The sequence below is a fragment of the Schistocerca cancellata genome, chromosome 5 (genome assembly GCF_023864275.1).
Source record: "Schistocerca cancellata isolate TAMUIC-IGC-003103 chromosome 5, iqSchCanc2.1, whole genome shotgun sequence".
Lineage (NCBI taxonomy): Eukaryota > Metazoa > Arthropoda > Insecta > Orthoptera > Acrididae > Schistocerca > Schistocerca cancellata.
This window is the reverse complement of record NC_064630.1, coordinates 458801998-458824388: the sequence shown is the minus strand read 5'-3', so window position 1 is coordinate 458824388 and position 22391 is coordinate 458801998. Positions and strand designations below refer to the sequence as shown.

The 22391-nt window shown below is 39.4% G+C and overlaps 1 protein-coding gene across 1 annotated transcript in view; it reads right to left on the bottom strand.

The window, feature by feature from the left end:
* Positions 1-22391, bottom strand: part of LOC126188600 (leucine-rich repeat-containing protein 74B-like) — a 232494-nt gene that overhangs the window by 96599 nt on the left and 113504 nt on the right. The window contains exon 5 of the mRNA XM_049930202.1: positions 3599-3749. Within this exon, the coding sequence (XP_049786159.1) occupies positions 3599-3749 (151 nt within the window). The remainder of the gene's footprint in view (positions 1-3598; positions 3750-22391) is intronic.

Below are 22391 nucleotides of genomic sequence, written 5' to 3'. Positions count from 1 at the left end.
GCGGCTCCAGACTGACGTGCCGAGAACCGCACGGCCACACCGGCCGGCAGTCTTTTACAAATACCCACAAGAAAGAATCACATATAGTCAGGTCCAGAGACCTTCAAGGCCAGCAATGTAAGGCTTAATCACTTGATGCAGTGCAACTGATCCATCGTCCAGTAATCCTTTGATTTAAAAATTCCCAGACTTCCAGATGCCAGTGCGGTGGTGCCCCATCCTGTTGTAAATGAAGTTGTTTGAATAAGTCTCCAACTGTGGAAAAAGAAAGTTCTCAAGCATATCAACATATGTGCTTCTTGTAACAGTGGTCTTGGCAAAGAAAAATAGACCATACACCTTTTTCCATGAAACTGCACAAAACACATTAAATTTTGGAGAGTCCCTCCAATGTTGTACTACTTCATGTGGTTGCGGTTCTCACATTATGATGGTTCACCTTTTCATTTAAAAGGAATGTTGCCTCATCACTAAACATTAAACATGGAAGAAAACTGTCACCTTCCATCTTGTGAAGAATGAAATTACAGAACTCCATATGTTGTTGTTCATTACCTTCACAAAGAGCTTGCAGTAGCTGAACTTTGTATGGTTTAATGTGTAAATGTTGATGCAACACACGCCAGGTGGACATTACGAGCATGTTGAGCTGTCAAGCTGCATAGTGAATGAATTTCTGCAGACTCCTTGTGAAACTATGGCAGATGCATTCGACATCTGTATCAGATACTCAGGCATGGCCCAGCAATTTGCCTTTACCTGTTTCTTGGAATTGCTCATGCCATCATCTAATGCTCTGTTCTGTAGGAGGACCTACACCATATCTTGTACAAATGTCACTCTGAACAGTTATTATTGACCCACACTGTGCAAAACATAGAATTCAAAATGCTTTCTGTTGTCCCAATAGCAGTTTTACTACAACTGAAGTGGGTGCACATTGCTGCTACCTAGTGGGAACCATGGAAAACTCGAGAGTTTGCTCTTTCCAACAGTACACAGTTCACGCACACATCTCAAATAACATAACAGTTACGATTTTTTTAAATCTGGTGATTATTTTTGATACACCCTGTATAATTATGTTTATTACATAAAATTGAGTGAAAATGTACCACTGGAGTGACATTCTCCTTCCTCCTTTGTTCTCCTCATCCCTTCATGCTACCCTTCCCTCCATTTCCTCAGTTCCCCCACCCACCATCCCCTGTCTATTTTCCTATTCTTATCCCCCCTGTCCTCCTCCACACCCCTCCACCAACCAATTCAACAATTACCTCATCTGCCCCTGCCCACTACCCTGCCATTAGTGATAAGGTTTTGTTTTGTGACATAATCCATCAGTGGTCTCAATTGGTACAAGTTAGCTAGCTTTGTTTGGAAAATAGTAATAAAAATTATAATGTCTTCCTTTATAATGATGGCCTTTCATTGTTTTCTCTCTCAATGGAGCATTTGGACAGTGTGCCTAGTGTGCTGTCTCTTCTTTATATGTGTTTCATGATGGGTTTTACTCATTATCTATTCTACATTTTATGTTTTTATGACCATATAATGCTTATAGTAAAATACAGATGTACTGTGGTAAAGGTTATTTATGATGTTTTGTATGTTATAAACACTATGTCATGGTATGTTTCAATCTTTGAGATCAACACCATCTGGCATCAGTTGAAATAACACAATCCTTGAGTTCACTGCCTTCAGACTGGCATGTGATGTCTCAACATAACATCTTTTGCAAATGTGCCTTACGGCTATTGCACATAAGATTGTACATTCTTCTTGTATTGCTCATTTGTGTGAGCTTTTGTAAGCATATTGTAAATACTTGTACTTAACATGTACTCCTGTTCCCGATGTTACATTGATCTTGTAATACAAGCTTTACTGACTCGTTTTTGTAAATTTTTGCCACAGTTACCTGGTGATGAGTACCCAAAATGTGATCTAAATAAAGTATTTAGCAATTAAGATGTTTCCAATGAATTATGACATGCCAACTGTGGATGGTCACATGCCATACAAATGGATGACTTTATCAGTCTAATGAAGGGGAAGGGATTACACGTTGGTCCACATCTAGCACTTATGTGTGTGTTCCCTGGTCATTGGGGCTCAGTTTTAAGTGGGACTGATCACTGAAGACAATTCTACTCCAGTCAATGAGATTACAGGCTACCAGCATGTCTGGAGATGATCTGGACAGTAATGGAATACCTAGCTGACTGTCATCCACTATAAAGCCTGACAACCAGGAGTGATGGTCTGGGGTGCCATTTCTTTACATAGCAGCACTTCTTTGGTTGCCATCCACAGCACCCTTACAGCACAGAGGTCAATGTCAATGATATTCTACAACCTGTTCCGTTGCCCTTCATGGCAAGCCACCCTCGGCTTACATTTCAGAAAGATAATGCCTGTCCACACTCGGCAAAAGTTTCTACTGCTTGTGTTCATGCTTGCCAAACCCTACCTTGGCCAGCAAGGTCACTGGAACTCTCCTCAACTGAGAACATTTGGAGCATTATGGGCAAGGCCCTGGTAGTTTCATAGTGTTAAACTGGAATCACCAGGTAATTAGAAAAAATACATTTTGCTGTATGCTTATGAACTGTAAATAAGAATATAAAGAGGAATATGGTGAATATATGTCAAATCTGTAAAAATGAATGCCGGATTTTGATTTATAATGTTGTTTATGAATAATTTAAATTGAAAATATTGATGGTAGAAAGAGTATTGTTGTGTTACAGGAAGAAGTATATGTGTATGTATCAATCACTGTAACAAGGCCAATGCACATACTCTTGAGGATAATAGATATTATATCTCTTAGGTGATCCAAGCTTTGTTACAGGATAAGAACAAGATGTATGAAAGGAGCATGAATAAAAGTGGCTAATCATTTTAGATTTGGACTCCTAAGTATTTATGGAAATCAAAGAATGAAAAGAAAGAATGAGAAAATAAAAATTATAGCTCTTGTTATTAATACTGCAATTGTGTTTTATCCAGCTATGGGCTGCATTATTTCAACAGTTTTTAACTTTAAGCTTTAACTTTTGTCCAGAAGTTTACATTTTTATGACGTTCTTTCCATTTTATTTTCTTCTATAATTTTCACTGGAAATCCTTGCTCATCAGGTTTCTTCTTTAAGGTCAACTGGTATGTTTCATGATATCATTGTGTAATGTCCCTAACTCTTGCAGTCTTTTTCCACTTCTGTAAATTATGCAACTTTGGTTTATTGTTATTATTATTATTCCCTACTCTTGTGTTTGCTCACATCTTTCTTTTTTACTCATCTTTCTCCTTCTTTTATCTTCAACAACTTAAAATTGCTTTTGGTCTATCTTTTATAAAGGAATCACTTAAATATTTCAGACATTTAAAATCGTTCTTGCCTAATTTTTGTTGTGTCAGACAGGTAACTGCTTCCTTAAATATTACTTATATACTGCCATTTTGGATGTAAGAAAGGGTTACGGTTGATAAAGGACTCATTTCAGACCTGATATTTATTGCACATTATATCTTAGACTTTTTCGTTTGAGTTTGTCATAAAAGTTACAGATATCAGTTATAGAAACTAACCTGTTGTTGCTGACATCAAGAAATCGCAATGTTCTGTTCTTTGAGAGAAATTGTTTCAGAGGTTTCCCTGCATCTTTTCCTAATCCATTCCAAGACAGGTTCAATTCTGTTATAGTGCTTTCAGTTAGTCCTTTGAAAAGAGCTGTGAACCCTAAAATGAGAAAAGAACATCATTGTTACTGAGAAAGAATTTAGGCACATGAAGTGTCACTTGGAAATAACTGACAAAAAAATTAAAAGCATTACAGACCCCCCTCCGCTCCAAAAGGTTTACTCATGTCTCATTGAAGAACTCTATGGAAAGTACTCAATTGGGGCTAAAGTTGGGTTAAAATGGATGAATGAATGAATGAATATGAATGAATGAATGAATGAATGAGTAAGCTGATTGCAGAAGTCTCTGGATATGGGATTATTCAGATGTATCTACTGTCTCCTGTCAAAACATCAGAAGCCTCATAAAATTGATGAAAAATCACATATCCATGCAGGAAAAGGAAAGTTTAGATGGAATTTCAGCACATCTGTTGTATCTATCAGAACATCACATGAAAATCACTGAAAATGAACAGATTCATCTTGATGCATACAAGTTAAAATCAGGTGACTGCAGACATGTAAGAAATGAGGGGCAGTAGCTATACATGCAGAAAACTGGTAAGACTCAGGCCCTTTAGGTTAACAAATGTTGAGTTGAACAGCTATCTGAATGCTCTGCTATGATAGTGGACCAGGAAAAACATCAGATTGTAGCACTGACAGTTTACTGGCCACCAGCAGGAAGCATCTTAAGCTTTATATAGCAGCTAGAAACAGATTTAATAATGTTATGTAGACTTAACTGGAGAATTATTACATGTGTAGAGATTAATGTTGATTTTTTATGAAGCCACTTACAGCTGTTGATGTTGCACTATATAATTCCCTACAAGGATTGAATGACATAATGTAACAATTATTTGTAATTTGTTTTTAGATTCATTCATTCATTCATTCATTCTTTATTGATTGACTGAGTCATTTTGTGTACAGAGAGTACTACATGATATGAGACAAGTCATTATACTTGTTTAACATTTAAAAAATACATAACACTAAATTAAATACACCTAGACTTACACAATTGTATGATAGTCATAGGTTACAGAATGTAGTACTAGTATATTCACAAGTTGTTCAATATGAAGGTCAACAAGGCCTAATTAAAATTAAAATTTGTGGATACATTTAAAATCAAATTAAGTACAGATAAACATTATGTAATTTATACAATAGTTAATATTGACTAGATAAATACAATAAGTACATACATGTAGATCAATTTTCAACAGTTGGTAAGGCCTTATTGAAATTTACATTTTGAAGATAAATTATAGTAGAGAAACCTGAGTGTGCAAATATATTACACAGAACAATTACATTCAAAATATTCATGTAAATTATCAAAACAGTATTTTCATAATATTGATTTAAGCCTTATTTTAAAATGTGATGTTTTTATGTTTAATGATAGATGATTATAAAGTTTAATACCCATGCATTTTACACCATCAGTATATAATTTGGTGGAATGGGGAAATTGTGTCAACAAGTATTCCCCTCTATTGTCATGCTGGTGATAGTCCAGATTCTGCTTCAGACTGCCAATGTTTACCTTGGTAAAACTTAGTATCTCCAATATGTACTTGCTTGGAAGTGAAAGAATACCTAGTTTTCAAGATAGTTGTTTACAATAGTCTCTTTGCTTTTTAAATAACATTATCCTGACAGCTTTCTTTTGGAGCTTAAATATTTTATTGGGCTCAGAACTTTGGCCCCAGAATATGAGGCCATATGTTAGAATTGAGTGAAAAAGAGCATGGTAAACTGATGTTAGGATATTTATACTCATGACTTCCCTGACTGACAGAAGCATAAACAAATTTTATTTAGCTTAGTAGCTAAGCTGCCAGTGTGCCTTTTCCAGCTTAGAGTGTCAGAGACAGATATTACAAGGAAATTAGTTACATTTTCCAGTTAAATACTATTTCCACCTATTTGCATAGTTGGGACAGTGGGATTTCTATTCTGGGCTGCATGAAATGTTGCGCCTACACCTTTTTTCATTAAGAAGTAGCCTATTAGCTGTAAGCCATGAATCCAGTAGAGCAGTACATTGATTGTCTGCAACTTCAGTATGATCATCTGAGTCAGAGGTCAGAATATTGGTGTCATCAGCAAAAAGAAAGGTACTGCAACTCGGTAGGTGAAGAGGAAGATCATTAGTGAACAGGAGAAATAGGATTGGGCCTAAAACTAATCCTTGAGGGACACCATGCATATCAGAACATGAAAATGTGGATTTTCCTGAAGGGGTGACCTCACATAATTGCACTTTTCTGTTTAGTGGGTAGCTTGCAAACCAATCATAGGCAGTGCCCTGTATACCGTAGTAAATGAACAGGAGAAACAGGATTGGGGCTAAAACTGATCCTTGTAGTGATTTGTCTGTAAAACCAGTAGTCATGATGGTGAAATGTTAACAATAAAATGTACTGGCCATTTAGGTACAGTTTATCAAAGAAAAATGTCATATGATAGAATCTTAAACAATAATTTGATTAAAGTTTTCAGAGAGAAGTTGCAGGAAGACTAGACTGTATAGAGAGGAAATTTAATTCTGTCTTTAAAATATTTCTGCAGCAAGCTGAGTCTTGTTTTCCCCTAAAGTAAGTCAAGGATAAAACCAAATTAAAGTGAAATAAGACATAGATAACTCCTGGGGTTTCAGTATCTAGTGCTAGGAAAAGAGAATCCTGCTTAATTCAGCGAACAAGCTGTAGTCTGGATCTGATACTCTATTTCTGAACATTATTAAACAAGAAACTAATTTACCAGAAAATAGGTCTGGCAAAAATGGTGATGCTTTCAAATCACTGGCCACCAAATTCAACGTGTCGTTGGATCTTTTTCATGATATGCTTCAATGAAATTTTCTCACTTTACAAGCCATATCATTTCAAAATGATGCAGCTTGTAACTGAGAAAATTTTATTGCCCCAAATGCAATGATTAATGTCTCACGGTGGCAGCAAAAACTGATACCAGTAATAAACAACCAAATACAGATGCATTCTATTTATTTGCGCAGATGCTGAATGCACCATCAACAGGTATTACATTTCAAAAATAGAACCCATAATGAGATTACAAAATTCATCAGGTCACTAAAAAATAATAATTTTGCCAGCAATTATGGGGTTTCTAGTAGTGATAAAATTTTGTGCTGACATGAGAGGATTATTCTTAAGCTGTCTTTGTAATCAATTAATAGCTCAGGGCATATTTCACAGTATACTTAAATACGCTTTAGCACACCCATCTATAGATCTGTATCACTTCTTCCAGTTGTAAATTATTAACTTTATCTACTTTGTTGTGCTCTGTAGCTGACATCTCTTCTCTTGATTGTTCTAACTGGCTGTAAACTATTGGATATGGAAGTATAGTTCTAGCAATGTAGCTCACACAGTTTGTAATATTGGGTGTTTGTCACTTTTTAAACCACTTATGAAATATTAATAGGTAACAGCCAGCTCAGGTTTCACAATTCTCTTTTAAATGCAGTTAAAGGAACATTACACACTGCACTTGGTTATGGTTCTCTCTGTTCAGTTCGACTGCAGTAGATCTACCATGAATGAGATTATTAGCAATTATTTTGGTGGCAAAAGGACAATCAGCATAACAGCTGCAAGACTAATCAGAATAATTTCACCAGGATAGCACAATGTTTTTCAGGCTGAGTAAAATGTATGCCAGTTAAATGAGGTACTCAGTGAAAGTATGTTCACACTGGTTAACAATGTCTGTTGCTGTACCAGACTGTTATTGTAGCAGTACACCACAGAAAACAGTGTGTGCAGTTATTTGAGGTCACCCCTTCAGGAAAATGCACAGTTTCATGTTCTGATAAGCAAACCGTAAAACATGGTGTCCCGCATGGATCAGTAATGCAAATTCACAATGTGAAGTAATTACAAGATACTGCCATTGAGTTAAGAAACAACATACAATGGACATGAGATACAGCTTAAAAGCAGCACATTTTATAAGCTGTAATGGCTGCAATGAAGTTTCCCATACTGACCAACCTAGTTGTTCCACCTAATTTTTCTTGTCGCAGAATGCAGACTCTAGGGCTCAAATGATCTTATAAAGACTAGTGTAAGAATAAACTCTTATTTTTCTTGTCGCAGAATGCAGACTCTAGGGCTCAAATGATCTTATAAAGACTAGTGTAAGAATAAACTCTTATTTTGTAAACTACATAATACTTTGAAAATTGCCTAGGTCAAATTTGGCTGTTTTGAAAGGATTGCAAGCTTTCACTAAAATTTAGCATACAAAAATGTTACTGGGTAGAAATGTAGAAAAATATATGGATACTACTACACTTCCATGATGTGAATCCTCTTGTTCACAAGTATAAACATGATATCCAAAATCATAGTAAATTACATGTACTTATCAATTAATGAGTTAATTAATCAGTGGAGTCCACAATATTGTACAGGAAAATTAAGGTAACAAAAGTAAGTAGGTCAGGATCAAACACTGATTAGAGCAAAATCTGCAATGAAAATTGGTAGAAGTTCCAAACGTCAAATTTAATTATTTCAGAAGATAATTAGATTCACGTACTGTAATTTAAAATATATTACTAGAAAGTCAGAATGCTTAGGTTCCAAATGGTGAGCACTGGATTCGACCAGATAGCTCAAAGGTTTTTCCTACTTTTGAACGTGGTGTTACCTTCAATTAGCTATAACTTTTAATTGTCGTAATCTACAGCCAAATGAATGGTATCAGTGGAAACAATAAAGTGAGGAGAATAAACTGAACAGTGAATTTAAATTGGACTTTGCCTGATAACTGATTGCAGGTTTTCATATAGCTATCACATGTGGCGTAAATAGGGTTCAGGATGAAGTTATGTATTCTGCTGGGAAGATATTTAAACTTGGGTAAAAATTGATAATTACTGGGAACTGATGACATAACAGATGGGGAGTACCAACCTGTTCCATGTCGCAGTCTTCTCAAGTGTCTGAGAAAAGTGCACTATGACAGAATGCTGATTCATTTAACAGAGCAAAACTTGTTCTCTTCCTTTAAGTTTGGTTTTTGTAATGGAATCTCCATAGAGAAAACAACACAAGAAGTCAAAAATGTAGTACCAGCAGAACTAAAAAAACATTATTCTTTTCATATGCTGTGTGACCTTGTTAAAGCTTTGATTTTGTAAATCACAAAATTCTACTTGACAAAGTAAAGTGTTATGGTATTAATGATATCCATCTTGCTTGTGTGGAGTCTTACCTTCATAACAGAAAGCAGAGAGTCTCATTAACAGAATGTGTTACAGGCATGAAACTAATTTCAGCATGGGGCAGCATAACATGTGGAGTATCACAAGGATCAGTAACAGGCTGACTTTTTTATCTAACGTTTACATAATTGATTTTATAATGATAAGGCAGTTCAAAACCTGAAACATTTTCCGGTGACACAATCAAACCAATCAATGATCAAAACTCAACCTTAATGGACACACCCCATTTGTAAGTGGAAAAGGCCTACAAGTCATTCACAGCTGACAATTTAAGTCTTAATCTCAAACGACTCATGTTACTATGGTGTGGAAAGTTCTGGTAGGAAGTAAATAATTTGGGAGTAAAGGAAACAACTCACCAAATAATAGACATGCCAAGTCATTAACAGCTGTAAAAATGATACTGAAAACACTACAAGCACACACCTCTATGGCTACATTGTATAGGCTGAATACACTCTCTTTTATTTTATGAGATAAACATTTGAGGCAATGCACTGATAGTAAATAAAAAATTTATTTACAAGAAGCAAGTAGTAAGAATAATGTGCAAAGTAGATAACTTTATGTTTTGCAGAAGCCTTTTTACAGATATTTCAATTCTTATACTCAGTTCACTATGCATTTACTCCATAGTGTGTTTTGTTGTCAATAATAAAAATAATTTTCAGCTGAAATGTGATGCACTCCATCAGAATACAAGACATAAAAATAAGTTCCATAAAGGCTTTGCCTCCTTGTTCAGAAGTTTAGAATTATATTCTGGTGGGAAGATATTTAAGCTCCCATCTGACATATCAGAACAAAATTTGGAATCCTCACCAATTCAAAATATAATTACAAACATACCTCATTAGTATCTCTTTCTGTAGATCTTAATATATAGATTTAGTGATTGAAAATTATTGTTGGCTCTTTGACAGAAAGTGCAAAATGGCTAAATAAAAATACCTAGAGGACAAATGCTGAGCTGTAGAAGCATGCATATCTAGGGGAAACATATATGCCAACTATAGGAAAGCTAGAGAGACCTTTGGAGAAAAGAGAAACAGTTGTATGTGTATCAAGAGCTCAGACTGCAAGCCAGTCCCAAGCCAAGAAAGAAAAAGTGAAAGGTGGAAGGAATATATTGTGGATCTATGTAAGAGAAAAAACTGAGGACATTGTCATAGAAAGATAAGAGAAAGTAGGTGAAGAAGGGCACTGAAAGACCTAATTGGGAACCAGGGCCTGGAGTAGATGACATTCACCCAGAAAGTTGATATCTGTGGGTGATGCAAAAATGACAGAATTCCACCTAGTGTATGATATACAGGGTGGTCCATTGATAGTGACCAGGCCAAATATCTCACGAAATAAGGATCAAACAAAAAAACTACAAAGAAGAAAACTTGTCTAGCTTGAAAGGGGAAACCAGATGGCGTTATGGTTGGCCTGCTAGATGGCATGCCATAGGTCAAACGGATATCAACTGCATTTTGTTAAATAGAAATCCCCATTTTTCATTACATATTTGTGTAGTACATAAAGAAATATGAATGTTTTAGTTGGACCACTTTTTTCGCTTTGTGATAGATGGTGCTGTAATAGTCACAAACATATGGCTCATAATTTTAGATGAACAATTGGTAACAGGTAGGTTTTTAAAATTAAAATACAGAACGTAGGTATGTTTCAACATTTTATTTCAGTTGTTCCAATGTGATACATGTACCTTTGTGAACTTACCATTTCTGAGAACGCATACTGTTACAGCGTGATTATCTGCAAATACCACATTAATGCAGTAAATGCTCAAAATGATGTACGTGTAACAACATCCCTCTCAACAGCAAGTAGTTAGCCTTCTGTAATGTTCGCACATGTGTTGACAATGCACTGACACATATTGTCAGGCATTGTCGGTGCATCACGATAGCAAATATCCTTCAACTTTCCGCACAGAAAGAAATCCGGGGACGTCAGATCAAGTGAACGTGTGGTCTATGGTATGGTGCTTCGATGACCAATCCACCTGTCATGAAATATGCTATTCAATACCGCTTCAACCGCACTTGAGCTATGTGCCGGACATCCATCATGTTGGAAGTACATTGCCATTCTGTCATGTAGTGAAACATCTTGTAGTAACATCGGTAGAACATTACGTAGGAATTTAGCATACATCGCACCATTTAGATTGCCATTGATAAATTGGGGTCCAATTATCCTTCCTCCCATAATGCCACACCATACATTAACCCGCCAACGTTGCTGATGTTCCACTTGTCGCAGCCATTGTGGATTTTCCATTGCCCAATAGTGCATATTATGCCGGTTTACATTACTGCTGTTGGTGAATGATGCTTCATCACTAAATAGAACGTGTGCAAAAAATCTGTCACCACCTGTAATTTCTCTTGTGCTTTGCATAGAAAAATGGTATGGGTGCAATCGATGTTGATGTATCATTCTCAACACCAACATTTTTGAGATTCCCAATTCTCATGCAATTTGTCTGCTACTGATGTGCAGATAAGCCATGACAGCAACTAAAACACCTACTTGGGCATCATCATTTGTTGCAGGTTGTGGTTGACATTTCACATGTGGCTAAACACTTCCTGTTTCCTTAAATAATGTAACTGTCCAGCAAATGGTCAGGACACTTGGATGATGTCGTCCAGGATACCGAGCAGCATACATAGCACACACCCATTGGGCATTTTGATCACAATAGCCATTATTACAACACGATATCAACCTTTTCTGCAATTATTAAATGGTCCATTTTAACATGGGTAATGTATCATGAAACAAATACCGTCTGCACTGGCAGAATGTTACGTGATACCACGTACTTATACATTGATGACTATTACAGAGCCATCCATCACAAAACGAAAAAAGTGATCCAACTAAAACATTCATAAAGACGTACTACATGAATATGTAATATAAAATGGGGGTTCCCATTTTTAAAGATGCAGTTGATATCCGTTTGACCTATGGCAGCACCATCTAATGGGCCAACCATAGCGCCATCTGGTTTCCCCCTTCAAGGTAGACAAGTTTTGTTCTTTGTAGTTTTTTTGTTTGATGCTTATTTTGTGAGGTATTTGGTCTGGTCACTGTCAATGTACCACCCTGTATATGGGACAGGTGTAGTACCCTCAGACTTCAGGAAGAATGTAATAATTACATTTCCAAAGAAGGCAGGTGTGAATACTACTGAACCATCAGTTCAACAAATAATGGTTGGAAAATAGTGACACAAGTTATTTACAGAAAAATGGGGAAACTCACAGAAGCTGACCCAGGGGAATTTTAGAACATGTCTTTTGATCGAGTATCATGTCGTTTTTGGAAACTCAGAATCTACTATGTAGGAATCAACATGGATTCCGGAAACAGCGATCGTGTGAAACCCAACTCGCTTTATTTGTTCATGAAACCCAGAAAATATTAGATACAGGCTCCCAGGTAGATGCCATTTTCCTTGACTTCCGGAAGGCATTCGATACAGTTCCGCACTGTCGCCTGATAAACAAAGTAAGAGCCTATGGAATATCAGACCAGCTGTGTGGCTGGATTGAAGAGTTTTTAGCAAACAGAACACAGCATGTTGTTCTCAATGGAGAGACATCTACAGACGTTAAAGTAACCTCTGGCGTGCCACAGGGGAGTGTTATGGGACCATTGCTTTTCACAATATATATAAATGACCTAGTAGATAGTGTCGGAAGTTCCATGCGGCTTTTCGCGGATGATGCTGTAGTATACAGAGAAGTTGCAGCATTAGAAAATTGTAGCGAAATGCAGGAAGATCTGCAGCGGATAGGCACTTGGTGCAGGGAGTAGCAACTGACCCTTAACATAGACAAATGTAATGTATTGCGAATACATAGAAAGAAGGATCCTTTATTGTATGATTATATGATAGCGGAACAAACACTGGTAGCAGTTACTTCTGTAAAATATCTGGGAGTATGCGTGCGGAACGATTTGAAGTGGAATGATCATATAAAATTAATTGTTGGTAAGGCGGGTACCAGGTTGAGATTCATTGGGAGAGTCCTTAGAAAATGTAGTCCATCAACAAAGGAGGTGGCTTACAAAACACTCGTTCGACCTATACTTGAGTATTGCTCATCAGTGTGGGATCCGTACCAGATCGGGTTGACGGAGGAGATAGAGAAGATCCAAAGAAGAGCGGCGCGTTTCGTCACAGGGTTATTTGGTAACCGTGATAGTGTTACGGAGATGTTTAACAAACTCAAGTGGCAGACTCTGCAAGAGAGGCGCTCTGCATCGCGGTGTAGCTTGCTCGCCAGGTTTCGAGAGGGTGCGTTTCTGGATGAGGTATCGAATATATTGCTTCCCCCTACTTATACCTCCCGAGGAGATCACGAATGTAAAATTAGAGAGATTAGAGCGCGCACAGAGGCTTTCAGACAGTCGTTCTTCCCGCGAACCATACGCGACTGGAACAGGAAAGGGAGGTAATGACAGTGGCACGTAAAGTGCCCTCCGCCACACACCGTTGGGTGGCTTGCGGAGTATAAATGTAGATGTAGATGTAGATGTAGGGGAAGAACAGTTTGTGTTCTGGAGAAATATAGGAATGCACAATGCGGTACTAACCTTACCCTAAAAGATAGTTTGAAGAAAGGCAAACCTATGCTTTTAGCATTTCTAGATTTAGAGATAGCATTTTACAATGTTGCCTGAACTACGATCTTTGAAATTTTGAAGATAGCATGGATAAATTACAGGAAGTGAAAGATTAATTACAACTTACACAGAAATTAGGCCACTGTTGTAATAGTCAAAACACATGAAAGTGAGACTGTAGTTGAGGAGAGAGTGAGACAGTGTTGTGGCCTATCTCCAATGATGTTCAATCTGTATGATATGTTTGTGTTGACAGTTCTGGATAAGTTAGTGGCAGTGGTTTGACTTAGAGCTTGCTTGGCAAGCTGTGAGAGGATGCGGCTTCTGCATGTACACATTTGAAGACCATGCGCATCTGCGGTACAAGAGAAGGGGATGTAGGCAGTATGTTTGGGCACAGAGGAAGTCTGCTAGCAGCAGTAGCACTTGGAGAAGCCTGTGTGATTGGTGGCCACATACAAAGTTGTTGGTTTTCTTGTGGCTTTTCCATTGCCAGTTTTCAATGTTTCCATATAGGGTTCCACCACGAAAGTACTCTACTAGGGTGTACCTATTGCAGTACCATTGTGACAGTTATTATCATCATGCAATGAAAGTTAATCTACATCTACATCTTCATCCATACTCTGCAAGCCACCTGACGGTGTGTGGCGGAGGGTACTTTGAGTACCTTTATCAGTTCTTCCTTCTGTTCCAGTCTCGTAATGTTCATGAAAAGGAAGATTGTCGGTGTCAGTATGCATCTGTGTGGGCTCTAATCTCTCTGATTTTATCCTCATGGTCTCTTCACGAGATATACATAGGAGGAGGCAATATATTGCTTGACTCCTGGTGAAAGTATGGTCTCGAAACTTCAACAAAAGCCCATATCGAGCTATTGAGCATCTCTCCTGCAGAATCTTCCACTGGAGTTTATCTATCATCTCCGTAATGCTTTCGCGATTACTAAATGATCCTGTAACAAAGCGCGCTGCTCTCCATTGGATCCTCTCCACCTCCCCGATCAACACTACCTGGCACGAGTCCCACACTGGTGAGCAATATTCAAGCAGTGGTCGAACAAGTGTACTGTAACCTACTTCCTTTGTTTTCAGATTGCATTTCCTTAGATTCTTCCACTGAATCTCAGTCTGGCATCTGCTTTACCGATGATCAACTTCATATGATCATTCAATTTTAAATCATTCCTAATGCCTACTCCCAGATAATTCACAGAATTAACCCTTCCTGCGTGTAGTGCACGCCTGACCTATTCAGGGGGACCCTACATTTCTCCACCTGATAGTGGAGGTTGAGAAATTTGCACCCCATATCTCCGCCAATTGTCTGAGCCTCTGGTTTAAGCCTTCCACTCAGCTCCAAGCCAGAGGACCGTGATCAGTTCTGGGAACGATACTACAAATTGTTAGCTCAGATTCCACCCCACGAGTGAGGCTTTCTGCCTTCACCAACTCTGCCAACCGCCTGTATGAACTGAGGATGACCTCTGAACCCAGACAGCAGGAGTCATTGGTGTTGACATGTGCAACAGTTTGCAATCGGGTGCACCCAGTGCTCTCAATTGCTGCCAGCAGGGCCTCCTCCACAATTCGGATGAGACCCCCCCAGCAAGCAGACAGAGTGAACACTGGCCTTCTTCCCCGACCTTTCTGCTATTTTCCTAAGGGGCTCCATCACCCACCTAACGTTGGATCTCCCAATCACTAATAAACCCCTCCTGCCATGTGCCTGCTCGGACCTTGCTGAAGGAGCAACCACATGTCCACTCACAGGCAGAGCCGGCGATGCCACACGGCCAGCCTCGACATTGACCCTCCGCCTCATGTGCTGCGAATGACACTGAACCCGCCACTCCCCTTGGGGAGAGGGTGGCCCAACTGCACCTGGTACCCACGAAGATGTCTCGACAGCAGGGACCATGGGTGAAGCATGTAACACCTGGGGTGTACCATGCAGCGCACCAGACTCCCCACTGCCGCTTGGCCATCTCTCCTGCATCCATACACAGCAGTCACACATCCTATTCATCCTAAGAATTCAATTTACTGTAGAGAATTAATCAACTTTTAACTAGACTGCTAATTCACTAAAGGTGGCTGATAGCTGACTAAACTGTGGTTACTAGACACTTCTTGTTGAAAACAATGAAAATAAGCACTACCTGTCTCTGGACTGTATTCAAAACAAACACTAGCACTACTGGCACCACAGCTAACTAAAGGGACTCTCTCTGACTATATTCAAAACAAACACAAAATTAATGGAACACTATTGCTCGTACTCGAAAATTAAAGCTTCCTAAAAGCAAAAACACACGGAAGAATTGACAAGTAAGAAAAATACAGTTAATACTTAAATTAACGTAGCTCACTGCACAGCAGATGTGAAACAGACAGCAGTTACAATGACACTGACACTGCTGGCAGTATGGCTGACTAAAGGGACTCTCTCTGACTGTATCCAAAACAAACACAAAATCTATGGAACACAGCTCTCTGAGACTGCAGATGTGTGTGCAAGTTGTGCTTGCCTGAGTGTGTGTGTGTGTGTGTGTGTGTGTGTCTACTGCTGACAAGGCCTTATGGCGGTAAACTATGATTGTGTGAATCTTTTTATTGTGCCTATCGCAGCTCAGCATCTCTGCTATATGGTGAGTAGCAACTTTCCTTCTCTCGTATTGTTACATTCCATCCTGGATTTTCCATTGTTTAATTCTGTTTTGTAATAGATTTGTGCTTTAGAATTTAATACATATATGCCATGTGACTAAATAGGTAGATCCTTTTACAATTTTGAAATGGGACAATGCCATTAAATATCTAGTAACAAATTTCTTTTTTTAAAATGCTATTCAATATTATTATTATTATTGCTGTGTACTCTGCAGAAAATAATTACATTTGTCATGAACTATTTTGGGTAAAGTCTTGGATGTTGTGGTAAATTTAGTGTACTGTAAATATTAGGAATAACATCTTAAAGTACAAACACAGAATTCTTATGTCAGTACATCATGGACTATGGTGCATACCTCATTTTGCAGGCATTTGTTGGATACTGTATTAGGGCAATCCAACTTGACTTGCTTGTGTGAAAAATTTCTTACAATCTGCTGATTGCTAAATAAATGTTAATTTGGGATATCTTTAGTATGTCTGTGTATATTACATTACCAGTTCATTTTTTCACTCCATTCATCTCTGTTTACTAATATAACATATATGTGAACAGTTTTTAATCCATTCTGATGTGAACCCTATATTCTTATTTTTTCAAAATAGATAGGAAAACATATGCCACATGATGTAAGGGAGGCACTGAACAGCATCTTAGTACACAAAACAATGTTTCAGGATTCAATGTGAAAGCTAGACAGGAAGTTACCTATCCTTTGGAGTATGTGATGAGAAATCTAGGGAGGAAACTGAAAGATGTGGGTGGATCCAGTCACACACTCCTGTATGGATGCACCCTTGTTGGTCCAGTTGACTTACAAGAGATCATAGGTGCTGGGCAGCATACTCAAGCAACTGTCAACTACATCAGTCTTGTGACTGAAATTTGTAAATTGTTAGACAAGAAATTATCCTGTATGAAAAATTCTTGGATCTATTTGTTTAGAAAAGTAGTCACTGCTGTGGACAGTGTTATCCTGCATAAATGTATGTTTTTTCAAATGGGGGGATTAACTTCCCAATAAATTATGTGACTTTAAATAATGCTGTGAAAGGTGATGTTCTATGCCTAATGATTTGTTATGTTCATCACAGAAATGTGAAAACTTAACAAGTTCAAGAGTACATTCTGTGAACCATGCTGTAAATAATTATTGGAATCTGATAAAATTAGGCACTGTTAGTTAGTAGTCATACATTTCAATGAATTTTCTTATCTCAAGATTCAGATGTCTTTATTCTATCAGTTGTACATGAATCTTCTAGTATTCTATGTACATAGGTTAGTTTGTATGAACAATTAGCAAACAGTGTGGAAGACATTTATGATTGTGATCATAAATCAAGTATAGACTGTATAACAATAAGTATACTTTTCTGATTTCACACACTGATTTTGGTCCTCACACTACTTGATTATGTCATCATTCAGTGCTATTTATGACTCTGATTACCTGTATTTATTATGTGTACTGCATTATTGTATGTCATTGGAACTTGAGTTGTGTGCAGACTCATGATTAACTCTCTTTTGGGTACCCTTGGCCATTGTGTGTGTGTGTGTGTGTGTGTGTGTGTGTGTGTGTGTGTGTGTGTGTGTGTGCACACGCGTGTGTGCATGCATGCATGCATACTCAAGGAGATTGTGCAATCCTTACATACTCTGGTTTATGTGGCTGATTGGTTTTGTGCTATACTCATACTTGTGACCGAATATATACTTCTGGTCTGTACCCTTCATTGTGAGTTTTTCAAGTCGGCTCACTTGTAGTACATTTAGGCTCTGAATATTTTTTCTTCTCTTTTGATGATTTTGAAGGTGTGACTTTATAAATGTAAACTTGCAATTTCTAATTTTAGTAATTTACATTGCCTCTGCCCTTATTTATAGTGTTGTAATGTTGTAGTTTTGACTTTGTATCATTTGCCACAAAACAGAGTGTTCCACAGATATGAAAATCTGAATGCCATATCCTCATGTATGTACAGATTATGAATAGAACAGAATAGAATAGAATATTTTTATTAGCCTTTCAGTATTTTTAATACAATTGGATTTGTCAAAGTTTACAGGGGGTTTTAGTTTTAGTACGATATTCAAATAGTTACAGAAAGGGGAGAAAAGGAACTAAAGACCTTTTCTTCAGCATTATGTAAAACAATGTTTTATACAATAATTAAATACACACATAAAAATAGAATGACAGTAAATAACTAGCTTATATAATATTAAAACATTTTCTTTATAACTTTGGTAAAAAAAAAAATAAAATATTTTGATGATTAGTTTCTAAGAATTCTTCAGTTGTATAGAATTCGTTGTTTTTTAGCCAGGTTTGCAATGTTTTCTTATATTTATTTAGTGCTACTGTACGAGCTGAGCGTGGTAACTCATTGAAAAATTTTATGCTTAAGTACTTATAGTTATTATGGACTACAGCCAGTCTTGTGGAAGGCAAGTCCAGCAGGTGACTGTTTCTTGTACTGTGTGCATGCACATCACATCTCATGTTCAATTTTTTCAGATTTTCTCTGGCATATATTAAACAGTTATATATATACATGCTTGGCACTGTCATTACGCCAAGAGATTTAAAATAATTTCTGCAGGACTGTCTGGGTACTAACCCTTCCATGCACCTGATTGCTTTCTTCCAACATCTGAAAATACATTCAGCCCCTGGTTACCCAAAAGCAATATTCCATATTGCAGTTGGGAATGAAAAAAGCATAGTATGAGTGGAGTAGCAATTGCTTGCTCACACTGTTTCTTCTTAATTTATACAATAAGAAAGGTACTCGTGCTAGAGTACTACATAGGTAATTGGTGTGTGCTTCCCATGAGAGCTTTTGGTCTATGATTAGTCCAAGTAATTTCACTGTTTTGTTTTCATTTTTAGTTACTTTGAGATTAAATATTATTTCTTCTGTTTTTGTTTGATTTATGCACAGCTGGTTAGCCTGACACCAGTAATCAGCCAATTGCATCATTTCTCTATTTTTGTCTAGTACACTCTGTAAGTTCTCTCCTGTACTTATTAATGTCATATCATCATCATATAGTACTGATAAATCTTCAAATTTAACACATATATTTCGGACAACACAACAACACATATAAGTCACTGAGTAAGTTGACCTGTGTACAAGTCGGCATTCGATTAAACACTGAGTCTCAGTCTAGCGGCCGCTGCTCGGCTGGCCGCTTAGGTGGCGCAGCTGCTGCATGGCTGGCAGACAGCGCCGCATGTAGAGGACGTGCGTAATTGCACAGCGGCACTTTGAATAATCAGCGAGTCACAACACTTTTCCCCCCTTTGAAATTGTTGCACTGGTCTTGATGGAGGGGTCCTGGAGATGGCTAACGTCCATAGGCGTTGTTTGACTTGCCGTAAAGTCTCGAGGAGGAGGCTTCCCATACGGACGGAAGTATCCCCGATGATAATGGGTCGAGATGACAGGAGACGTAGGGGTCGAATCTGCTGGGGCCCCATGCACCAATCTGCCTGTTGCGGCAAGTCCAGTTGATATGACAGGAGACATGGGCAATGTGTTGGCGTCCGTTGGAGGAGGAGGCGAGTATATGTACTCTGACAGAGGATGGTCCTCCTGTTCCTGCATGGGCACGTCTCCTGGTGGCGTCCGTTCTGGTGCTGGCATCACGATGACGGTGAGAGGGCTGCGTTGTGAGTATTGAGAGATGCCAAGATCCCGAGCATCAGGTAGAGCCAAAGGTGGTGTGGTGGCATTCGGAACAGGCGTTGCTGGCACCCGAGGCCGAAGCTGGTCCGAATGACGCACTGCAACACCCGTGTCCGTCTGGATTTCATACAGACGTCTGCCACGGTGTCTTGAGATGCTGCCCGGGCTCCATTTTGGCCACCTGCCATATCCCCGTACCCAGACAAGGTCGTCGGCAGTGAACCGGCCAAGTGAAGGCACCCGCGGCCATGAGGTGGGAGGCCGCAGAAGATGAAGTAGCGTGCGGGGCTGTTGGCCATGTAAGAGCTCAGCCGGGCTGTGATCGCCCATGGGGCTGAAACAGTAAGACGCCAGGAACTGGAGAAGCGCATCATCAGCAGCAGAAGAAGTCAGAAGTTTTCGCATCTGAGCCTTAAATGTGCGGACCAATCGTTCAGCCTCACCATTGGATGTTGGATGGAACGGCGGGGCCATGACATGAATAACGCCGTGACGAGCACAAAAATCCGCAAAGTCGGAAGAGGCAAATTGCGGACCAATTTCAGTAACAAGAGTAGAGGGAGACCTTCCAAAGAAAAAATGCGGGCGAGAGCACTGGTGGTTGCCGTGGTGGTAGGTGACGTGCAACGGACAATGAAAGGAAAGTTAGAGTAGGCGTCAATTACGAGGAGCCAATAAGTACCTAAAAAGGGTCCCGCAAAGTCAGCATGAATGCGCTCCCAGGGCTTCTCAGGCAAAGGCCACGGTGACAAAGATGACTTCGGGGCAGCGGCCTGTGATGCACAAGGGCCGCAGGCAGTGACCATATGTGCTATTTCAGAGTCGATGCCAGGCCAGTACACATGACGGTGCACCAGAGATTTTGTGCGAGACACACCCCAGTGCCCCTGGTGAAGGAGGCGCAAGACCGAAGAACGCAAAGATGCAGGTACCACAACACGCGGCTAAGCATTGTCAGTGGAGACGAGGATAACACCATCCCTAGCCGTGAGGCGGTAGCGCAAAGTGTAGTAGTTCCGCAACGGATCAGATGTCTTAAGCGGACGGGCGATCTGGCCAACCCTTCTGAATACAGCGTAAAACCCGGGAGAGGGCAGGGTCAGAACCCGTAGCAGCCACCAGCCTGTCCCCTGTGATGGGGAACCCGTCCACAACCCGCTGCTCGGCAACATCCAGGTGGAAACACAAAAGTTTGTCCCTATCGAATGCCTGATTTGGACCCATGGGAAGGCGAGACAAAGCATCAGCATTTGCATGTTGAGCGGTTGGCCAGAAATGAATCTCATAATTGAAACGGGACAAGTAAAGAGCCCAACGCTGGAGGTGGTGTGCAGCCTTGTCGAGAAGTGACGTTGATGGATGAAACAAGGAAACAAGTGGTTTGTTATCCGTAACAAGATGAAATTTTGAGCCATAGAGAAAAACACCAAACTTATGAAGAGCATAAATGATGGCCAAAGCTTCTTTCTCAATTTGAGAATACTTTTGTTGGGCATCCGTGAGCGTTTTGGAGGCATAAGCGATGAGTTGTTCCGAACCGTCAGAAAAACGGTGCGCAAGGACTGCACTGACCCCGTATTGAGAGGTGTCTGTGGCAAGAACAAGATGTTGGCCAGGTCGATAAGTAGCGAGGCACGGGGCCTGTATCAGCATAGTCTTTAATTTTCGGAAAGCCGCATCTCATGATGTGGACCAGTGAAAAGGCACGTTTTTATGCAACAGGCGATCCAAAGGCTGAGCCACCGACGCCGCAGACGGTAAAAACTTGTGATAGTATGCTATTTTCCCCAAGAAGGCCTGCAGTTCCTTAACAGATATAGGGCGAGGAAGGGCATCGATCACAGCAACAGTGTGTTGTAGCGGACGAATACCATCCCGAGAGAGTTGAAACCCCAAGTACGTGATAGACGCCTGAAAAAATTGTGATTTCTGAAGATTACACTTAAGACCGGCAGTCTGTAAGACATTAAAAAGTGTGCAGAGATTTTTAAGATGTTCTTCAGTGGTGGAGCCAGTGACAACAATGTCGTCCATGTAATTGATACACCCAGGGACAGGGAGCAATAATTGTTCCAAGAATCGCTGAAAGAGAGCAGGGGCGCTAGCAACCCCGAATGGCAAGCGTTTGTATTGATAGAGGCCGGAAGGCGTGTTAAGGACTAGAAACTGCCGGGAAGCAGCGTCGAGAGGAAGTTGATGATAAGCTTCTGACAGGTCAATTTTAGAAAAATACTGTCCTCCAGCGAGTGTAGTGAACAGTTCTTCAGGATGGGGCATAGGGTAAGTGTCGATGAGGCATTGAGCATTTACAGTGGCTTTGAAATCGCCACAGAGACGAATATCACCATTGGGCTTAGCAACTACAACGACAGGAGAGGACCACTCACTG